Here is a 19,345-nt window from a genome sequence, read left to right as displayed (position 1 = left end):
CATTGTTGAAAGAGAGTCTCCACTGTGTCCCATTGCCAGATCACTGCTGAGCTTCGCCAAGGTAGACCTTCTCATAATCCCTTCCTCATTGAGCTCCAGATTAGCTGGGAGACTGCCTTTCAGAATGCTGTCAATGTGTGCACACACATACATTAAATATTTCACTGGGATTACAGACCTGCTTCAAAGGTAAAATACATTTTAAAAAATGAACTGAAAAAAATGATATACTTTCTTTGTACCAGCAAGATGCTAAAAAATGTGAGGAACTTGGGGGGCATTAGGGGAGTCTGTGATGACCTTCACAATAGTGGTAAACCGAGGTATGACCAGAATATCTACGATGCTACGGAACACTCGCAGCACTCTGGCAAAGCATGCAAACATCACACACCTACATACACAATGTTATACAATATTAAAGGTATAATGAGACTCTTTACATACGTGTGTGGGGGTGTGTCTTCTTCCCTTACCTCATGACCAAAATCACCCTGCCGTTCAGAAACAGCAATGGTTAGAGGATCACGGTCAATGTTACTAAAAGGTCCAAAATCCAGCCCTTGCTACCACAAACCAAGGAAAAAACGTCAACACACAGTCAGAATCAGAGGAAGGCAGGCAATGATCTCAGAAAGAGTTGATACATATCATCTGGTCTCATAAATTGAATGAATCACAAATGCAAAGAAAAACAGAAAGGTCCAATTGCATGTGCAGCGAAGCCAGCTGGTCTGGTCTGTGAGTTACCAGCCAGAATAATGTGAAGCTATAGAACAACTTCATAGCGATCTCCCCAATGAGGATTGTATGAACCATGGTTTCTAGCACAGAAAGGACATTTCCCTGATTCTGTAACAGAGGAAGCACAGTGAGTAGAGTTACATTTGTTAAGATGAGGTGGTTTAGTGGTGCAACCCTGTCAAACAATTCATCCTGTGAGTGTCACCTGTGGTTCTATACTTGTCATTCCCTCTCTCTTTCCACCCACTTTCATGTCTTCTTTCACAGCTCTGGCCTTGAGATTTTGATGTTCAAATGGTTATTCCTACTTTATGATGCTCAACAGTGTATTGCAATATACTACCAAGTCACAAGTTTGACAAACCATCTATATGAAACAAGGTGTTGACTGACTGTTAATAAATAAATATAAATTAAATTATAATACCTTGGAAAGATCTGTGTCGATTTGGATGGCAACGATGAAACAATCGTTGGAGGATTACAGCCGTCAGCAGGAAGTGATACAGGGATCAACACCAGGCTTTTTTTTTATTTTTTTTACAACGGACTCATCCTGCAGCGAAGTTATCAACCTTGAAGTTGACAATGTAAGCCTATATCTTTCTACACTGTACTTCCTTGAAATTCTAATAGATATTTTATGATACCTTGTGTTGCATTAATCGTGGACGTGTCTGGAGGATTTTTTGGTTGACTGGAGGACTTCATCCCTTCAGCTCAATGCATCCCAACAAGAACATGTGTTTCGTGGATTATGATACAATCTCATCACAATTAATGGCCCATTGCAACATGAGATGGTATCATCAAATAATCCAGCTAAATTTCAATTACTGTTGAAATTATTTTTGTTATTGTGTTGACCTTAGTGGACGCGTTGGGATGAATGTAAACCTCTGACGGAGGAGTGGATAGAACGGTTTCTAGTTTGTTTTTAAGTTACTCCGTCTTGTGGTGCCGTTCTCCCAGCCGGCCGTTAGGAGGCGCTGCGTCCCACTATTCCACTGATCCTGCCCTCACGGTCACTCTGCATCGAACCTTGTTTGCTCATGTTTTGCGCAAAGCCTTGTCTTGACTACCTCAACGAACTAGGTCTTTGAAAAGCTTTTCTATACATTTCGAGAGAAATGGATGCAACACCTTTGCATAATTTTTCCGCTTTTATGGATTGTAAATCATATATGCTCGATCAATTGTGAAAATTGGATGAAAGCAGGGCAATGGGCAAGCTCCAGTCCAAACATGGTAAAGTTTTTCATTTATTTATTCCAGCGAAATGAAATAGTCTAAGCCTACCTGTTTACATTAATAGTTCTAAACTAAAATCATTACATTCACACCTCCTCCTTTTGTTTTGATGCAGCCTCTAAACGCAGGGAGAGTCCAGAGGGTAAGAATTATGCCTTCATCATGTAACGGGGACTGGAAAGAATAGCCTACTTGAATTAGTAAATTAAAAGTTTGTCAACCGGCTATTGTTGAACTATCTACATACAGTGTGTTTTTGCTCTGCAGGTGGTAGTTTTGTTACCAACATGCTCACGCGTCCAAAGGATATGGAGCGGATGGACATCCCGAGGTACAAAAGTAAATCCAAACAGGTACAGTGCTTAACATGTTTTTTTGGTTGTTGATTGGTTAATTCTGCGATGGGCTACAGGTTGGGAAAATAATATAACACATTTGTTAAGATGTTATGCTTATAAATTACTTTCTGTAAACGTAGGCTAACACGATTATTCCTGGTTAGGTTTAAGTTTAATCTATTTTTAAATATAAACATAATTTGACAAGCAGTTAATGATCTACTACACCCTGGTTTTCTCGACCAACAAACGATATTCCATCCATATTCATGGTTATTAAATGTTCCCATGTGAAACAGCGTGGCTATCATTGAATAACACCATTAACAAAATATAATTCTGGAAACCCAAATGTGTAGCTGTTGAACACAATTCACAAGTACCTGATCAATATTGTAATCAGGCACAGGTTCCAGATTGATGACTAAAGGCAGATTTATTATTTTATATGAGGAACCTGTGATCAAATTTACAACAATAAAAGACCAACATTGCCCACATATACTCAAACCAGAAAAACAACCTTCTAGAAAGGAAATAAAAGATAAACAATAAAAGGTCTCAAGCATTAAGCAAGTGATTCAACCAAATTCATATCTTGAGGCCCCTTTGTAAAACGCTAACCCCCTTCCGAGAGCCACCCGCTTCCTCCTTATGCCTCCAGTTCAACTTCCAAGCGGAGCCTCAGCCAAAGCAATTACATGATGAACAGTATATGCTCACATCCAGGAGACTTGAAAGGTATTTGAAGAGGTGGGGTGGGGGCTGTGTTTCTTTAACCCCCCCCCCACACACACTCCTCCCTTCCTCCATGTTCTTAAAAAGGGCTGCCGTGTCTGGTCTGTGTGAAGCCATCCCCTTTTTAGAACAGCAGGGTCTTTGAGAGGCTTGTACGCAACCCCCGTCGCCACGGTGAAACATAAAAAAAAAAAAGAAAATGCTGCACATCTGGTACTGCTTTCCTGCTCCGGCAGCAGACAGACTGGGCCGCGGGTCGGGGGGGTGGTGGGCATGTGGGGATGTGGGGGGGCCGTTGGTGGGTTCTTGAGGGTGTGTTGGAGGGGTGAGGAGTTGAGGGGTGGGGGGGGGGGCACTGTAATTCAGGAGGGATGAAGAGAAGAGGGGGGGCTCACATGTGGGGTCATTCATGTTTTAATCGGGGCGTCATGGTGGATATGGTTAGGAATTGAGCGAAACTGTAGTCGTTGGTCTCATCGCAGGAGCTGCCCTTGTCAGTTGTTTATCCAGGAAGCAAAACCAGACATTATATATACTTTCACAGATACGCTATTCTCTATCTTGCTCGTCTTGAGAGAGGCATCCTTGCCACATTCCACCACTCTATCTTTGATGTTTAGAGTAATAATAATGCTGCATAATGTCTTACTACATATAAGGTACAGTTTAGACCACATTTGTTTAACTGGTGGATTATTAATCAAATAGTATCTGCTTAGTTAACTTTCTCACTCCCTTTCTTACATCGATACACCTGACATTCCCGTTCACCCTCATTCATTTTCCCTCACCTTCCGGGAAACTCCTGTCAATGGAATGTCAGTCTTGCTGCTGTGTCGGTCCTGGAGCTTTAATTGACTCAATCTGCAGTAAAGCTGACGCTACTCAGCGCTATATGGAATTTTTTACTGACGCCTGCAATTAAAAAAAAAAAAAAAAAAGGAGAGGCCAGATTCTGCCAAGTACATTTAAAGAGACATTGTGGAGGTTTTGTGCTCATTAATGCCAGATTTTTTTCTGTGAATGCATTTTCCATTCAAATGATGGTCAGGGTTACCTAGGTGACCAGGAACGGCGAGCGTCTGAAATGACGGGGTTCTGCGTTTGGCGGGGAAACGTTTGTGATGAGGTATTTGTTTCCAAAAGTGGAATAAAAAACCCAGATGGTTCACAAAAACGATTCCATGTCCATGTTAATATTGTTCTGTTTCATTGTAGCTCTCCTCTGGGAACCTTGTTGTAGAAGCTGAGTCTGGTTAGGGGCCGTCAACTTTATATATTGATATGGTTGCTATTTGCTGTAAAATAAAACTCTATACCCATGTAGTAGCTTTTGAAAAACATCATACTTGAAAACCCAATAAAGGTCAAATGAGTGGGGTACCAAAAAGCCACAAATAATATTAAGTGCATTTTGTTGCACTGTGTCATTATTTTAGCAGAACATGGAAGGGTTCAGATGCCGTTCAGATCAATTTAAGACTAGTAAGACAAACATTACGCTGTGTACATACATCTACTGATGCCTCTGGACACATCATCAATATGTGCATGATGAAACACCAGTTCACATCTAGCTTGAACAATAGTGCCTTTTACAAAACAAAAAGGCTGTTCCTGGTCAAACTTGTTTGTTGTTGAAAAAGGAAAAATGAAGACATGCATGCTTTTGTATGTGTGTGTGTGTGTGTGTGTGTGTGTGTGTGTGTGTGTGTGTGTGTGTGTGTGTGTGTGTGTGTGTGTGTGTGTTTATGTAGAGAAACAACAAGGTGCCAGGTGCAGAAGTACCAGGTCTGATTTCGCTCAAGCACAAAAGAGAAATTGATTATTTAGTCTCGACAAGACAAAAAAAACAGATAACAAACACGATAAAGTCTGCTGCACATTGCTGCCTTTTTTTTTTTTACATACGTTGAATAACTAATATTGGACAACAGTGGAACATAAGGATAAAACTAAGTGAGGGAAACCTATTCAATGTAGTGCAATGTAATAGGTTGGAAATTAACAATTAACAAGTCCGATCACTCTGCGGATCTTGAAAATAACACTGAGGGAAAGAAAGAAATTGTTCACGTAAACTAAGAATTAACATTAACTGAACCAGCTTGAGAGTCCCAAAAATGGATGCCTTATTCCTCATTGGTTCTCTGTCTCTCTCTCTCTCTTTCTCTCTCTTTACAAAAAGAATACCTATCCAGGTAATCACTCTGAGGGTTGAGAGAGAGTGAGCGAGAGGCTCCAATAAAACAAAGGCAGCCACTGTTCTCACAGCGTTCTGCAGGGCTGTATAGCGTCAGGGTGGGCAGGGGAGGTGCTGCTGGTAGGGGGGTTGGAGGTACGAGTGAAGCGAGAGAGAGAGAGAGAGAGAGAGAGAGAGAGAGAGAGAGAGAGAGAGAGAGAGAGAGAGAGAGAGAGAGAGAGAGAGAGAGAGAGAGAGAGAGAGAGAGAGAGAGAGAGAGAGAGAGAGAGAGAGAGAGAGAGATGGGGAGTGGAATGAAGAAAGAAGGGAGAGGTTGCGGGGGGGTGAAGCAGGGTACCGGATGCTTTGCTGGGTGACGCTGTTGTTTAGACAGGCAAAGTGCCCTCAAAAGACACCCGCACACACACACGGATCACTGCCACGGTGTGACTCCTCCAGGCCGCCACGCCTAGTCTGTGGTAACCCTACGCCACATCACAGGCTCCCAGGGCACCGAGCGTGGCGGCGTGGATAGCAATGCTATGTATGTGTGTGTGTGTCTGTATGTGTGTGTGTGTGTGTGTGTGTGTGTGCATAGGTGGGGCTTTCTTTTAGCCATTAGTGAAGCCAAGTCATCTGTCACCACCTGCCCCTACCCGTCCTGCAGGTGTGTGTGTGTGTGTGTGTGTGTGTGTGTGTGTGTGTGTGTGTGGGGGGGGTGTAACTGCCTCACCTGCATCTGCCAGAAAGATAGTGTGACCTTCTTTGTGAAGGGCGAGAGATCTGTTGAGAGATTTGTCTTTTAATCTAAAAAAGGGAGGAGCCCTTTAATGTGTACAGAGTCACTGGCGTCTGACGATGCGAACAACTGAATATGTGAACAGGTTATGTCGTTCAATCGCTTCCGCGAAAATACCAGAGCCACTACTTTGGTTGCACAGCTTCTCTGAAATGCTTCTCTGGAACCCAACTAATAAAGATATAGTCATAAGTAGAAGGGCCTTTTATGCCGAACACCACCATAAATTATGATGGGAAATTGTTTAATCAGAGGTCTGCCTCAGAGAACAACATGGTTGCGAGTAAATGGATCACCTTCTGACATTGCAAAACTACCGCTCACCTCCCCACATCACCACACGGCTCGTATATTCCTTCCTGTTACTTTCAGATGATCAATATGGAAAGATGGAACTAGGGCTTATGGAAGCAAGATGATAAAGCAATGTTGTTGACCTCCATCGCAGTGTCCTGTAGGGATCACATAATGAAATACAATAATTGCCTCAAATCACACATTCAGAAATTATGTTTCCAATATAATTTGGTTCCATGCAGTCAAGTTTACGTCATCACTTGTCCTGCAGCATATAAAAAATCTTCAGCATATGTGTTTACATTCAACATGTGACCATTCTCTATCTCTCTTTGTTCTCAGGAACTGTGTGTGGGAGTTTCCTTGGAGCATTCCCAACGGGGTCACGATGGCAAACTGGAGGGTGAGTTGAAGAGACTCGTCCAATATCCTCTATTTGCAGTTTACACATTGCAGCTTCACTGACTGCATTGTCAAAAGGGCTCAGCTTCTATAATATCACTATGTGCGATGTACCAGACCCCCAAAGGGACACACCCTTTGTTTTTGCCAGCCCGTGAAATGGGAGCTTGCGTAAAATTTCACAAAGTGTTGACATCTGTTTCGTGTTTGTGCGGAAATGGCCCCTCACCCAAACCCCCCCCCCCCCCCCCCCCCCCCCCCCACCCGCTCAATACCTGTTGGCTTTGCGTGGTAAACAAGTATTGTGAAGACAGTGAAGCCATGTTTCAGAATCAGATCAAAATGTACGTGTCAAAGGTAACACGCTCAAGTTCAAGTCTTTTGGTCCTCGGGTACACAGAGAAACACCGGATTAAACTGAGTGCTGAACTGCCTTAGACTATGCAGCGGCAACTAACTACAAATTATTAGAACAAGGCCAGTAATGGGGTGTGGTACCACTTACACACACACAAAAAAAAAGGATGTTCTGGTTCTTCCTATTTTGTTTTAACTTGGTCGTGAAGTGCATGGACTTTTTGTATAGACTTAAACATCTTATTGCATGTCCTCAGCCGGCACTGGTTTTAGATCGAGTTCTCCGCTAAATGACGACACAGGATAATGAGCCGTTTGATGACGCTGATGCCTTACTGTGTGTGCTCCAGTGGCGTTACCTCCAGAGAGGGCTCGTCCAGACCGGCCCCAGGCGTGCCATCCCCTGGCCAGTAGACAGAGCCGGACGAGGGGCAGCCGTGCTGGGGTGAGGGTGTGTTTCTACAACGCCTCTGTGGAAGGGGCCGCAGATCCTGCTCAGAACGCACATGCTGATAATTACTTCAGGATGCACACGGGGGTGCCTCACTGCATCCATCCTCCTACTAATAGCCTTTTCTAACGCTAAACCATTTTCAGATAATTACTAAGGAACTATAAGTTTCTATCAATATATTGCTTCAAATGTATATCTTTAAAAAAAATGCATGTAGTACAAGGTGTCATGTTTTTAGAGGAGTTTGGATTAGATATGTTGCTTACGTTTCATTTTGTGTGCATGCAGGAAACAGAGTGCGGCCCAGCTGTGGAGGGGGAGACAGGGCAGGAGTGGCTCTTCGCTGTCTGTGACCTTGACAAGAGCGGCAAGGTCACCGCACAGGTGAAACTGCTGACACGCGCACGTTTCTGTTTCGGTGTTGGGTGCATGTGTTGTGTGTGCATGAGTGGCAGTGTGTGTCGATTCAGGAATATTTCTGTGTGTGTGTCTGTGTCTGTGTGTCTGTGTGTGTGTGTGTAACTGTTTGATATTCCGACTCTGCAGAACATGTCCAGTCTCATGCATTCCATCTGTGAGGTGGTGGAGTCATCGGCCAAGCAGCCGTGCGACCCGAACGCAACCCTGAAGATCAGACTAGTTGTATCTCCATCATCGACAGCAGAGAAGATCTCACAAACATGTAACAAACATTTTAGATGGACATTTGTTCCGGTGAAATGCAGGGTTTTGGTCTTTCCGACATAAACTGTTCTAAATTCAACTTCGCTATTTGCTTTTTTGCTTTTTTACCTTTGATTACAACGATTATCTTTAAGTACATTAAAATAGGACAACAAATCATCAAATTAATAATATCATATATCCTATGAACAAACAATATAAACAAAAGGAGGCACGTCTGTTTACACGAAAATATGCACATGCCAGCAGTTGGACCTTCTGTAACAAGCCAATAACTCTGTTTTGCCGACACCACGACGGTAAACCCTCCATCCCTCATGGCGCTGGACGGCAGCAGACTGTGGGCCCGGGGGTGCAGGCGGTCAGGCCAGGAGCCCTTATTGTGTGGATGAAAACGCAGAGCGCCGGAACCACTACCTGGATCTAGCTGGCATCGAGAACTACGCCTCCAAGTTTGACGAAGCAGGTATACCTGCCCCTGGTGTTGGTCCATACGAACCGATTTACACATTTATTTAGGAACTAGTATAATGGAAGCATGCATAGCCTCAAGTCAATCATTCGTCAAACGGTTTAATGCATCATTCCCCTCGTTTCTACGTTTCCACCCCAGCGTCCTGCCCCCCAGAGGCCAGACAGGTCCCTTGCTCAGCTCCCCAGCGCCATCCTGTGGCCACCAGGGAGTACTGCAGCTCCTCCGCCCCTCAGAGGCGGGTCTCCTTCAGGGTTAGGACCAGGGAGCAGGGGGAGGAGCGGACCGGAGGAGGGGGGCTACGGTCCACCAGGGTCCACGGTCATCATCATCATCACCAGCCCCCTGCCGCCTCGCCCTGCCGCCTCGGGGCCCCGCCCTGCGCCCCCCCCCTGCTCCGGAGCCACAGCGGCAGGAGGCTCCGCTCCAGGGGGCAGGACGCCGGCGGCACCCCCTCCCGACAGCCCTGTTGCCCGGCACAGCACGCCGAGGGGGAGAGGGAGGCGCACTACGGCCCGCCTGCCGCCTCCTGTGGGGCCCCGGGACCCCCAGCCCACAGGCACGAGCATCACCACCACCACGAACACCACCACCACCACCACCACTACGCCTCGTGACCTCGTCCGGCCAGGGGCCGGAGTTAAGCACCCGAGTGTGTGATGTTGGCGAAGGAGGTCTCAGATTTTATGCAGACAACGTTTCCCATGCTGCCATTTTATAATATTTGTACCCCTTTAGACTGTGTCCTCTCAGGTATATTTAGATTACCATTTATCTCAAAATAACATTACATATCCTTCATTGTCATAACTTTATCCCAATCTCATTATTTAGGGAAAATGTTAAGCAGTGAACAAAAACTTTTTTTGTTGTTGATTTCCAGTCATGACAATATTTCTGATAGTCCTAAAAGTCCCACTAAACACTGCAGTCTCTTTCCATTGGCTTAGTGAACAAGGTTTGTAGAGGCGTTCAGCCCAAGCAGGGCCACTAACCAGGCCCTCAGATAAGGTTGGAAATAGACGTTCTGCAAGCCAGGCCAAGGACGTGAGACAGCTGAATCTAAAAATAGGCCCCCTCACCTACCACGGGACCCCGAGGCTCATGCTTGGCGACACAACATGAACCCGCTCTCAGACAAACCCCACGCACACCAGAGGTGGATTATCAACAGTGGGCGGTCCAACAGGAGACGACAACAAGGCTCACATCCACAACAAAGAGCTATTCCGAAGCCCCTGGGTCCCAGTGACTGGACACCATGAAGTCACTGCGGTTCCTCGCCGCCGAGAGCTTCAGCCAGAGCGGCGAGAGTACGGTGGAGAGCCTGAGCTGCGTGTCCTTTAACATGTACCCGCTCCTCTTCAAGGCCTGCTACCTCCACGAGCAGGCACCGCTGCTCCTGGCCCTGGTCCGCACATGGCCCCTACCAGAGATCAACCTGCAAAGGATCCTGGGAAGAACGGCGGACTGCCCGGCCGACCTCACCTCCAGCACGTGCCGGCTCTGTCTGGAGGCCATTCTGACCGGTTTGAAGGTACGCGCGTGCCCCTGGAAGTACTGGGCTTCTGTGGAGACGGACATCGTTCACGTTTAATCCTTTTTGACCGATGAGCCAATGATACTTCAGCGTTGACCTTTGGGTCGATGCCCCGAGATTAAACGCTGAAATATTTTGAGTGTTGACGCCAAAGGTTTTCTTCTTCTTCTCCTCCCCAAGGACTACGTGTTGTCTGCCCCGACAACATACGCCAAGAAGCTGCGCCTGGTGGACCTGACCGCCCTGAGGGACACCGAGCACCAGACGTGTCCCTGCGGGTCCACCCTCGGCCGATGGGCCCGGACCACCATGCTGACACGGATGTGCTACGAGACCGTGGCGGCCATGCAGGGCGACGCCGCCGCGCCGTGCGCCTTCGAGACCTCCGTGGACGTCCGCTTCAACGGCTTCGTGACGGGCCGCAACTACGAGATGGTGGCCCCGGCGCTGCTCCTCCGGCGCCACTGCCCCCTGAAGCTCCGCTTCGTGGGGTTCCGGGGCGACTCGCTGGCCCTCAAGCAGCTGTTCTACGTCCTGCGCCTGGCCGAACCCGAGGCCATGTCCAGGCTGGAGGTGGTGCACAACGTCCCCCTGGAGGCGCCGCACCTGGAGGTGCTGTTCTCCCGGGTGGAGTTCCCCATGCTGCAGTCGCTCACCCTGCCCGCCGGAGCGCTGGACGTCCGTAGGCTGGGGGCAGACGACGCCAACCTATTGGTGACCATCGGGGAGCAGCTGGCGCAGTGGTCCATGCTGACGGAGCTGTACCTGGGCTTCTCCACCCTGACCGGACACCTGCGCAGACTGCTAAGGTGAGGGGCGGGGTTAAAGGTGGCATATTATAGCACCAGGTGCGAGCGGGATTCGGCGTTACAAATCTGCCTCTTCTGACATCACAAGTGGGCGTGTCCACCTAGACGTGTGCTGGATAGATCAGTCTACCAGCCGACCCAGTGGACTGTAGCAAACGTCGTTCATCTATCCGTCATAAATCTAGGTGGACACGACCGCTTTTGATGTCAGAAGAAGATTTTCAAAACGGCTTGTAACTGCTAATCACACTCACACCTGGTGGTATCATATGTCACGTTTAATGCGTTTGTTTCACAGGGTCAGATGGTAATTAAAAGAGCAGTGAAACCCACCTTGTATCAGCTGCCCCGTGGAACCGTTGTACAGATAGGAGATTCTGTTTCACAGGACTTTCTGGTTCTATATTGAGAGTAGGGAAGGGATCCTCTAGCCACCTTGTGATTGACTCATAGTGGGTGGAGTCCAGGGTGATTGATCACTCAAGGTTAATTCAGTTATTTTAAAGTGGTGGTGTGAGGCAACCATAACCGGATCTTCAACTATTTTTGCTCGCCCAACAGGTTTATATATATGAAAATTGTCTTCCCATTATGAGGTTACTATGAGGATATGAGTACTTAGAGATACTTTCGAGTGTATTTGGCCAATATGAACTTTTTTACTATTACTCCGTTTCATGTTTAACAGAGGACTTCTACAAAAGTACTGTTTTGTGCTGGTATTTTTAACAGTTGTATTTTCCGACACTGTTCTATGAAAAACAGATGAGGGAAACGGACAGAGTTGCAGTCCGTTTCTACAATAGAAGAATATAACTTAAATCTTGTGGAGAGCATTTGTATGACTATGAATAGACATAGCAACCACCTTGCTTCACTTGCCAATGTGCAATTTGGGAAACAGGTGTGTGCTCAAATTTATGGGAAAAGAAGATAGATCAGAATATATCAAAAAAGATTTTGCAAAAAATAAATAAATAAACATGGCAAAATCTCTAATATGTATGAGTGTACACATTTGGGAAAGTATCATGTTAATTTGGATCATTCCATGAACACTACACTGTAGAAACAATGAAGACACAAAATGCAATCTCAAATTTCTTGAATCAAGAAATTGTCATCATATTATGAAAATCCCTTATTACCAAGTAAGTGTACCCATCTAATATAATTATTTGCTATTATTAATTTAGCAGACACTTTTATACAAAGGGACACATAGTCTTAAGTCATTGATCAGCAGGTACAGGTCAGGCCTCTTGCACAAGGATGCCATCAGCAGGTAGACTTGGGTCAGGCAATGGGGTTGGACCCCATACCCTTTTGGGCTGGAATTCAAACACCATCACCACTATCTCTAGACTATCATGCCCCCACATTAACATTCAGTTCTTGAACTGTTCTTCAGTCCTCTGAACACACCTCTGCAGGTCCTGGAGGTGGCTAACTGCAGCCTGAGTCGGGTGGATCTGGTGTACCTGTCCAACAGCCTCCACACAGAGGCGCTGATCAGACTCGACCTCAGCGGCAACAGCGTCGTCGGTTCTTTCCCCGCCAGCCTCCCCAAGTTGCTCGGACGTTGCTCAGCGACGCTGGTCAGCCTGTCCCTCGAAGAATGTGACATAGAGGATGAAAACATGGACGACTTCATCAGAAGTCTGGTTTGCTGTCAGGCCCTCCAGGAGATAAAGCTCCTGGGAAACCCCCTGAGCTCTGGGGCACTTCTTCGGGTGTTCTCGGTGCTGTCCGCCAGCTTTCCAGAGCTGAGGTACATCGAGATGCCGGTTCCGCGAGACTGCTACTCGCCGGACCTCACATACCCGCTGGATGACTCTGTTGTGTTGGAGTATGACCGGGACTTGTTTGAGGAGGTGAGGACCCAGCTGATGGCCATCCTGGCTGGGGCTGGGAAGGAAGGTGTTGAGGTGTGTACCCCGCTGATGGGGGCGTTTGACCCGGACATTCATGAAACCTGCAATGAGCTGGGGGTGTCGATGCTGAAGTCCTTCAACAATGTCATTGAGAACTTTATCGATACCATAAATGACGTGGACACCAGGCGATCCCAGGCTCAGCAGGAGTAGCCTAATGATACTCATAGCTATCATACACCATCATGGCAGTTTTTGTTTAAATGTTTGAATTCTTCTGCACTTTTTTAAAATAGTGATAGAAAGAGTTGGCCGCAAGTTATAGTATCAATAAAAGTCCTAGATACAATTTGGATAAATATCCTCTTTAACTATACTCCATCCTATTTAATATGCAATATGTCTGTAGATACCTTAGGTCAAATATATTATTTTTATAGAAACGTTTAGAATTTCATAACAACTCTGTACATTTGTATATCTACTCTGGTTTCGAGTGTATTTTTGTTTTCATATAGTTTCAAATTCATTTACTATTTCCATAAGTGATACATTTTACGAAGGTGTTACCTTGGATTAATACATTAAATGTTTTGGTATAAAACCATACCTGGTCCTTTTCTAATTTCAAAAAGCAAATTTCCTTAATGAGCAGGCATAATCGGGTCTTACAGGTTACACTTTATTTTAAATATTAAAACAGGGGTCCACACAACGGCTCCTTTGGCAGGAACCTCATTTCTTCAGCCACTCCTCCTTCTCTTTCCTCTCTCGGACCACTTCTTGCAGGTATGGGGTCAGGTAATGCACATCCTGGTTGAGGAAGAGATGGATGAATTAGCTTTACTCAAGGATTGCCTACACAGGCTATCATATCATATCATTGGCTGCCATCATTGGAGAGTAAACCCATGATCTCTTGTGCTGGGAGTCAAACAACCTACACTAACTATCCTATCTCACAATGGGGCTTGTGTTCATCATGGGATTTTCGGTTTCCGATACTCATTTTGTGATGACTTGAGGGATGTAGTAGTGTACAATTCGTCATGATGTACAAGCCACATATCCTTATCTATGGGGATCATAGCGAAGCCTATTACGCTACATCAACTGATTTGATTTCAAATTATTCTTATTTACAACGTAAATATACCACAAGCTGGAAACCCACCTCCTCATATTTTGTCCACTGGTCCTTGGGGAGGACCTGTTGCTTCATGGAGAGGTCCAGAGCCCTCTTCACCCTGAAAACCCGGTCATTGTACATCCTCTCTGGGATCCTCTTCAGGGCCTCCTTAACGTCGTCGTTCTCATAGATGGTGTCATCACGTAGCAACCCTAAGATGGAAAAAACAGAGTACTGAAGGTCAGTCAATGGCATGGTCGGGTTTTCTCAGTTGCACAAGCTGGCTGTATTGATCCGTGTGTTGTGTTTGTTGAAATTGCGATCCATTATAACATTGTCTGAACGGACGTAGGCAAGTCATACAGAATGGCTCCGTGAGTAATGTATTCTTACCGATCTTGTTGAAGCCACACATGTTGTAGTACCATTTTCGGAATCCAACCAGGAGCCTACCTGATGCCACTAAAAAATAATAAAAAATATATATACACATTAACGTCTTCGATTGTAACCTTTCTAATTCAAAACGATAATGGTGGGGTGAATGGTTATCAAACGTTGGCAATGCTGCAGCAATGTCACAGACTGTAGTTCAACCAGCTATCACATTCTTTAATCAGTGCAATATAAAGCAACTACATATTAAGAAATATTGTATATTTGATTGAGCCACATGGTATAAAGGCTAACAAGCCAGACAAGCAAATGTATGTGTTGGACATTTGTGGAGGAAGCTAAATTCAAATGAACCTTGCACCTTGAAGCAATAGCAATTGAGTTACCCTGTCATTGTCATAAATAAGGAAAGTGCGGTCTGCAATGCTGGTTACATAAACTACACAACTGTATAGTATGAGCAAAGCAACTGCACCATTTCTCCTTGCATACGTTTATTCCTTGTTGTGACATACATAGAGTACGTATACACTGTAGCGACAAATTAACCCTAAACCATCAGTTACCGATAATGACTTGGTCTCGAAATAAAAAGAAAACACAGGTATCAGGTACCACAGGCTGTATAAATGGTAACGTTAGGTAGATACTAGTTATAAGCTTTCCTAGCGCTAGTTCACTCTCATAACGTTAGCAAAGGTTAGCTGCCAGGGACATTGAGGACACACAGGAAGAATTTAGGATTTTGACATCGCTGCCCAAATATAAGGACACTCGTCGCGCCATTTATGTTCAATTACATTTGAAAAAAATGGCGCTGCCTCAAAATATGTGCTACTGACTCGTACATTTATGATAGAAAAGGACATTAAGAGTTTACCTGGTGCCCTCGACGCCGCCATCATTGCAATTCTAAGGACAATCGCGGGGTATTGTGGGTAGGGAAGGGCATTGTGGGAAATCTCGTGCATCAGAATCACAACTATTTAGAACATGACCAAACTAACTCTAAATGTCTCTGGGCGGATTATTCTATGGATTATTCTTTGAAACACAATTTTCCTATCTCTCCCAGTATGCCCATTTACTTTATGTCAATTTGATAAATTAATCGAGTAAACTGAAGAATAAGGCCGGTTATCAAAGAAATATGTAAATAATTTAATTAACAATGTATAAATACATCAAATAACATTTAGGCAAAACGTGTGGAAACGCCATACACACAAAAGTTAATACCAAATTATATTATCAGATATAATTTATTCACTGTTTACATAAAAAATATATCAATTTTCACTACAGATTTTTACAGAGCCCGGTAGGTGAAATAAGTAATTTTTTTATTCATCCCGAACTCTGTAGACTAGTATTCAACCAAATACTTTTCCCCCCGCTGCTGCATATTTAGCTACATGAAACCGCATGGCATCACATCGTCTTCTGGAACATGATGAAGTCTTCTAACGTTGCTGAGGCAACCTCCGTGCAGAAAGCCTCGTCAGGCAGGGAGGCCAGGCGGTCCAGAGAGATGTAGTTGGGCTGGTCCGAATCATACTGCGCCGTTCCCAGGTAGTCCAGGAACAGGTGGCGCTCTTTGATACGCAGTAACCTTGAATTGAAGACCTATTACATAGACATGAAAGGATGAATTTGATTAGTGAAGACCTATAATTTAGACATTAGGATGAATTGTATTATCGAAGACCCATTATTCATTATATAATAGACATGAGAGGATGAATTATATTATATTAGACATGAGGACGAATTATATTATTTTAAATGATCACACAGTGGAAAAAAACAATGCCAAACGGTAAAATCGAAATACTGCCTGACAACAATGTCTCTGCTGACTAACTCAATAAAATCAACACTTTTCTGCATACACTGGAAACTTCCTTCACTTTTGCATCAAATCACATTCTTCTTCACCTTATATTTTGGCCCACATAATATACTAGTTGGTTCCACATGGAAATCATGATTTGGATGAAAGTGATTTGGTAATTGGTTATAAGCAATTTCACAGTCTCTCAATGCCACGCCAGATTGGTGGTTCAGCCTACCTGTGGAAACTTCACAATAAGGTGGTGTTGCACTTTCATTGTGTTGTGGAGATAGTCAAATATTTGGGTAAGTTTCCTCTTATTTGAAGTCAACAATTTAGGGACGAGCATAACCATGTGCTGAATCTCATTCTCCTTGAAGCCAAGTTCTATTTTGCACACCTGCAGAAATGTAAACATAAAAAATGACATGAAGATTTGACATAATTGACAGCATCTGCAACATGTGGCTGTTAAGTACTTTGGGTACCCTCAGAGTCTCCTTGACTGGTTCCAAACTTCCACAAAGCAATCTAGGAAGTCGAGCTACAACACCACGCGTCTGTAAGAACACAATAAACACCCTTCAACAATCACTCAATGGGTTTTGAGGCAATAATAAAAAAATACTACTTTGTGTGTATATAAGAGAAAGGCAATAGGTGAAACTGTAATTAAAGTAAGTTTACCTTAGAAGAGTTGAGCCCTAGTTGCTGCTGATAAAATGCTAGTCTGTTGTCCAACCTCTTCACGCTGAAGTTGAGCAGATACGGAGCTCTGGTAACCATGGAGGCAACAGTTTCTGGGCTGAACTTCTGTGACTTCAAAAAATTCACCCTAACAAAGCAAAATGGGGTAGACAGAGGGAGAAATTCGGAATGGTGACTTGTCTTGATTGACCCCGGTATCGCTAGCAATCATTTTACAAATACTATATTGCCATGTACACCAATGCCTTATCCAGAATTCTCATTTTTATGTAATTTGTCAGGTAGCATGAGAAATGTAAACTGCATAAACATTAACCAGTTTATTTATTCTCTCACCTAGCATGCAGGTTCTCCAAGTCCTCCTTGAGAATGAAGGGGTTGTCAGAGAGAATATAGGCCAGACCAGAGTCTTCCACCCCCATCTCCTTGAGGAACAGCAGCCTCGGGACCACGTCCGTCTGGAAGTCCAGTTTCAGTAGCATGGTGCCTACGTTGGGCCGCTGCTCCAACTTCCAGAGCTTAACGCCTGGGAAAAGGACAAAATAACTTATTTATAAACAGCAAATTTGTAGACCAAATTATGAATACCCATAATGCCATAAGACCAGACAAAACAATCGCTCTCACTAAATGTTTTGTCAATGGTTTTTATTTCATTTTTGTTTGAACATGCAGGTTTCAGGTTTGCTGGAAGACATCTAAATATGGAGGTACCTATCTGTACCAGCTTGCTGAGTGTCTCAGACTCATCCACATAGTCCCTGAGACTTGAGGATTCAGACGGCAGGGTGGAGCGAACCATTGTGTGTGATGCATCTTCATCAGTTATCTCTTCCAAAGCACTGGGATATACAGCTTCATCAGTATCTGGTAAACAGATGGGTACAAATTAGACAAATACAATATACTTTCCAGTCAAATAGGTCTAAATGCCTAGTGTATTCACAAGGTTAAAAATAATTTAGATCTACCTAATCTTGCGTTAGTTTCAGTCAAGTCTTGGGCATCTTTGACTTGTGACAGAGCATCCATGATCATCAACTCTTTGGCGTCCCTGTGTTCAGTTGGTAGCAGCGGGCTAGCGTTGTAGCCGCTATAATAACAAACACCCACTGGTTGCCTCCTCTGGCTTGTATGAAATATTGAAGGGTTCCCATGAATAATAAGGTCTCCTCCCGCGTTGGTTTTATCAGCTGTTCTTACGCCTGCGACATGATTCTGGACGTGAGTGGAGTACAGTAGGGTGACACACGAGGTCTTTGAGCGGAGATGACCGGTAGATCTCCGACACAGCTGCTGTACACAAGACGAAGCCATGGCTATTTCCTAAGGGATGAACAAGACATGTTAAACAGCATCATGTTTGTGTCCCGAATTTGTACCCGATGCATCCTATTGCTATGGTACTAACCGAAAACCTTACATCATCAAACTTTCTAGCCTTTTAACTTATATATACACATAGGTGAAAGCCTTACTTCAGAGTAAGACCGAGGACACCAAAGTTCATACGTCTTTGGTGTCCTTGGAATCCATAGCTGTCGATTCAGGCTAAATACGTAAATATCAACTAATAAGTCATAGATGTAAGGTAAACATTGTTTATTGATAAATAATGGACCAATACATACCTTTAATTAAATATCACCTAGTTAATTGGCTAACAAAACACAACCAAGACAGCGTATCCACGCAACAGGCTCACGGGCCGGATGTGTTAAGCGGAAGTGGAACAAACCAATATATTAATTTTGTGTGGGTGATATATATATATATATATATATATATATATATTTTGCATTATTATATATCAAATAAGGAACCATGTAACCTAAATGATATACTGTATCTTAATGAAATGCTTTCATTGTTTTCCATAGCTATTGCTTGAATATGTCTGTCGAATATGTTTGTTTGAGGTGAGCAGTCCGTCAATATGTTCTTCTTGCCGTGAATTGGCTGTTGCAGACCGGGTTTATGATGCACTACCGCCCCAAACTGGACTGGAGTGTGTATTTGTAGTCTTGCTTTATCTTCATCATCAGTAAATAAAGAGGAAACAAATGAAATTACCACACATTTCTGTAATTTCTTTACACATGTTCCCTTGAAAAAGTTGATTTGATTTATAATCACTTTCTTCGTTGGTCTTTTCATTTCATATCAGTGTTATATTATCCTCAGTGATCTTAATCTGTCCCTTGCCCTTGCATAGCCCCCTGGAACATCCTTAACTGTGCCCATTTCATAACAATGCATGCATGTCCCTGTTAGATGTTTTTCTAATATAGTATCTAAAATGGTTATCAATTGACCCCTAATTATATTATTGACACA

The 19,345-nt window shown here is 44.2% G+C and overlaps 4 protein-coding genes across 6 annotated transcripts; 2 read left to right on the top strand and 2 right to left on the bottom strand.

Annotated features, from left to right (window-relative positions):
• The first annotated feature begins 1,831 nt into the window (after positions 1-1,831).
• Positions 1,832-9,350, top strand: LOC307085061 (protein naked cuticle homolog 2). 3 transcript variants are annotated; one of them, XM_079749706.1, is made up of 9 exons: positions 1,832-1,992; positions 2,111-2,137; positions 2,263-2,348; positions 6,692-6,752; positions 7,459-7,553; positions 7,851-7,946; positions 8,109-8,244; positions 8,581-8,712; positions 8,860-9,350. In XM_079749706.1, exons 1-9 carry the CDS (start codon positions 1,968-1,970, stop codon positions 9,333-9,335), a joined length of 1,134 nt encoding a protein of 377 aa, XP_079605832.1. In that variant the 5' UTR covers positions 1,832-1,967; the 3' UTR covers positions 9,336-9,350. The 3 variants fall into 3 exon arrangements, with proteins under 3 accessions (XP_079605832.1, XP_079605831.1, XP_079605830.1); XM_079749705.1 differs by having other exon boundaries at positions 7,459-7,559; positions 8,584-8,712; XM_079749704.1 differs by having other exon boundaries at positions 7,459-7,559.
• Positions 9,351-9,979: 629 nt separating this feature from the next.
• lrrc14b (leucine rich repeat containing 14B) lies at positions 9,980-13,498 on the top strand (the record flags this gene model as incomplete). Its single annotated transcript, XM_079749703.1, has 3 exons — positions 9,980-10,255; positions 10,439-11,067; positions 12,479-13,498. The coding sequence occupies 3 exons, from the start codon at positions 9,980-9,982 to the stop codon at positions 13,152-13,154; spliced, it is 1,581 nt and encodes a 526-aa protein (XP_079605829.1). The 3' UTR covers positions 13,155-13,498.
• Positions 13,499-13,602: 104 nt separating this feature from the next.
• uqcrb (ubiquinol-cytochrome c reductase binding protein) lies at positions 13,603-15,437 on the bottom strand (the record flags this gene model as incomplete). The annotated part of the gene is made up of 4 exons (XM_079749215.1): positions 13,603-13,754; positions 14,116-14,282; positions 14,464-14,532; positions 15,347-15,437. 4 exons carry the CDS (start codon positions 15,435-15,437, stop codon positions 13,677-13,679), a joined length of 405 nt encoding a protein of 134 aa, XP_079605341.1. The 3' UTR covers positions 13,603-13,676.
• A 263-nt stretch (positions 15,438-15,700) lies between these two features.
• mterf3 (mitochondrial transcription termination factor 3) lies at positions 15,701-18,818 on the bottom strand. The gene is made up of 8 exons (XM_079750159.1): positions 18,640-18,818; positions 17,980-18,334; positions 17,723-17,875; positions 17,345-17,534; positions 16,988-17,135; positions 16,789-16,860; positions 16,539-16,700; positions 15,701-16,092 (listed from the first exon to the last, which is right to left on the bottom strand). The coding sequence occupies exons 2-8, from the start codon at positions 18,323-18,325 to the stop codon at positions 15,898-15,900; spliced, it is 1,266 nt and encodes a 421-aa protein (XP_079606285.1). The 5' UTR covers positions 18,326-18,334; positions 18,640-18,818; the 3' UTR covers positions 15,701-15,897.
• Between the last annotated feature and the right edge of the window lie 527 nt (positions 18,819-19,345).

Source organism: Pollachius pollachius (genome assembly GCF_949987615.1).
Source record: "Pollachius pollachius genome assembly, chromosome: 13".
Taxonomy (NCBI): Eukaryota; Metazoa; Chordata; class Actinopteri; order Gadiformes; family Gadidae; genus Pollachius; species Pollachius pollachius.
The sequence above is the reverse complement of the archived record's forward strand: the minus strand, read 5'-3'. Positions and strand labels throughout refer to the sequence as shown.

Coding starts and splice junctions, on each gene's coding strand:
- LOC307085061 (XM_079749704.1), top strand. CDS start 1,968: ATGGGCAAGCTCCAGTCCAAACATG. Junction 2,349..6,691: donor ACAAAAGTAAATCCAAACAG/GTACAGTGCTTA, acceptor CTTTGTTCTCAG/GAACTGTGTGTGGGAGTTTC. Junction 6,753..7,458: donor TCACGATGGCAAACTGGAGG/GTGAGTTGAAGA, acceptor TGTGTGCTCCAG/TGGCGTTACCTCCAGAGAGG.
- mterf3 (XM_079750159.1), bottom strand. CDS start 18,325: ATGGCTTCGTCTTGTGTACAGCAGCTGTGTCGGAGATCTACCGGTCAT. Junction 17,136..17,344: donor TTGGAGAACCTGCATGCTAG/GTGAGAGAATAA, acceptor TTGCTTTGTTAG/GGTGAATTTTTTGAAGTCAC. Junction 16,701..16,788: donor CAGTCAAGGAGACTCTGAGG/GTACCCAAAGTA, acceptor ACATTTCTGCAG/GTGTGCAAAATAGAACTTGG.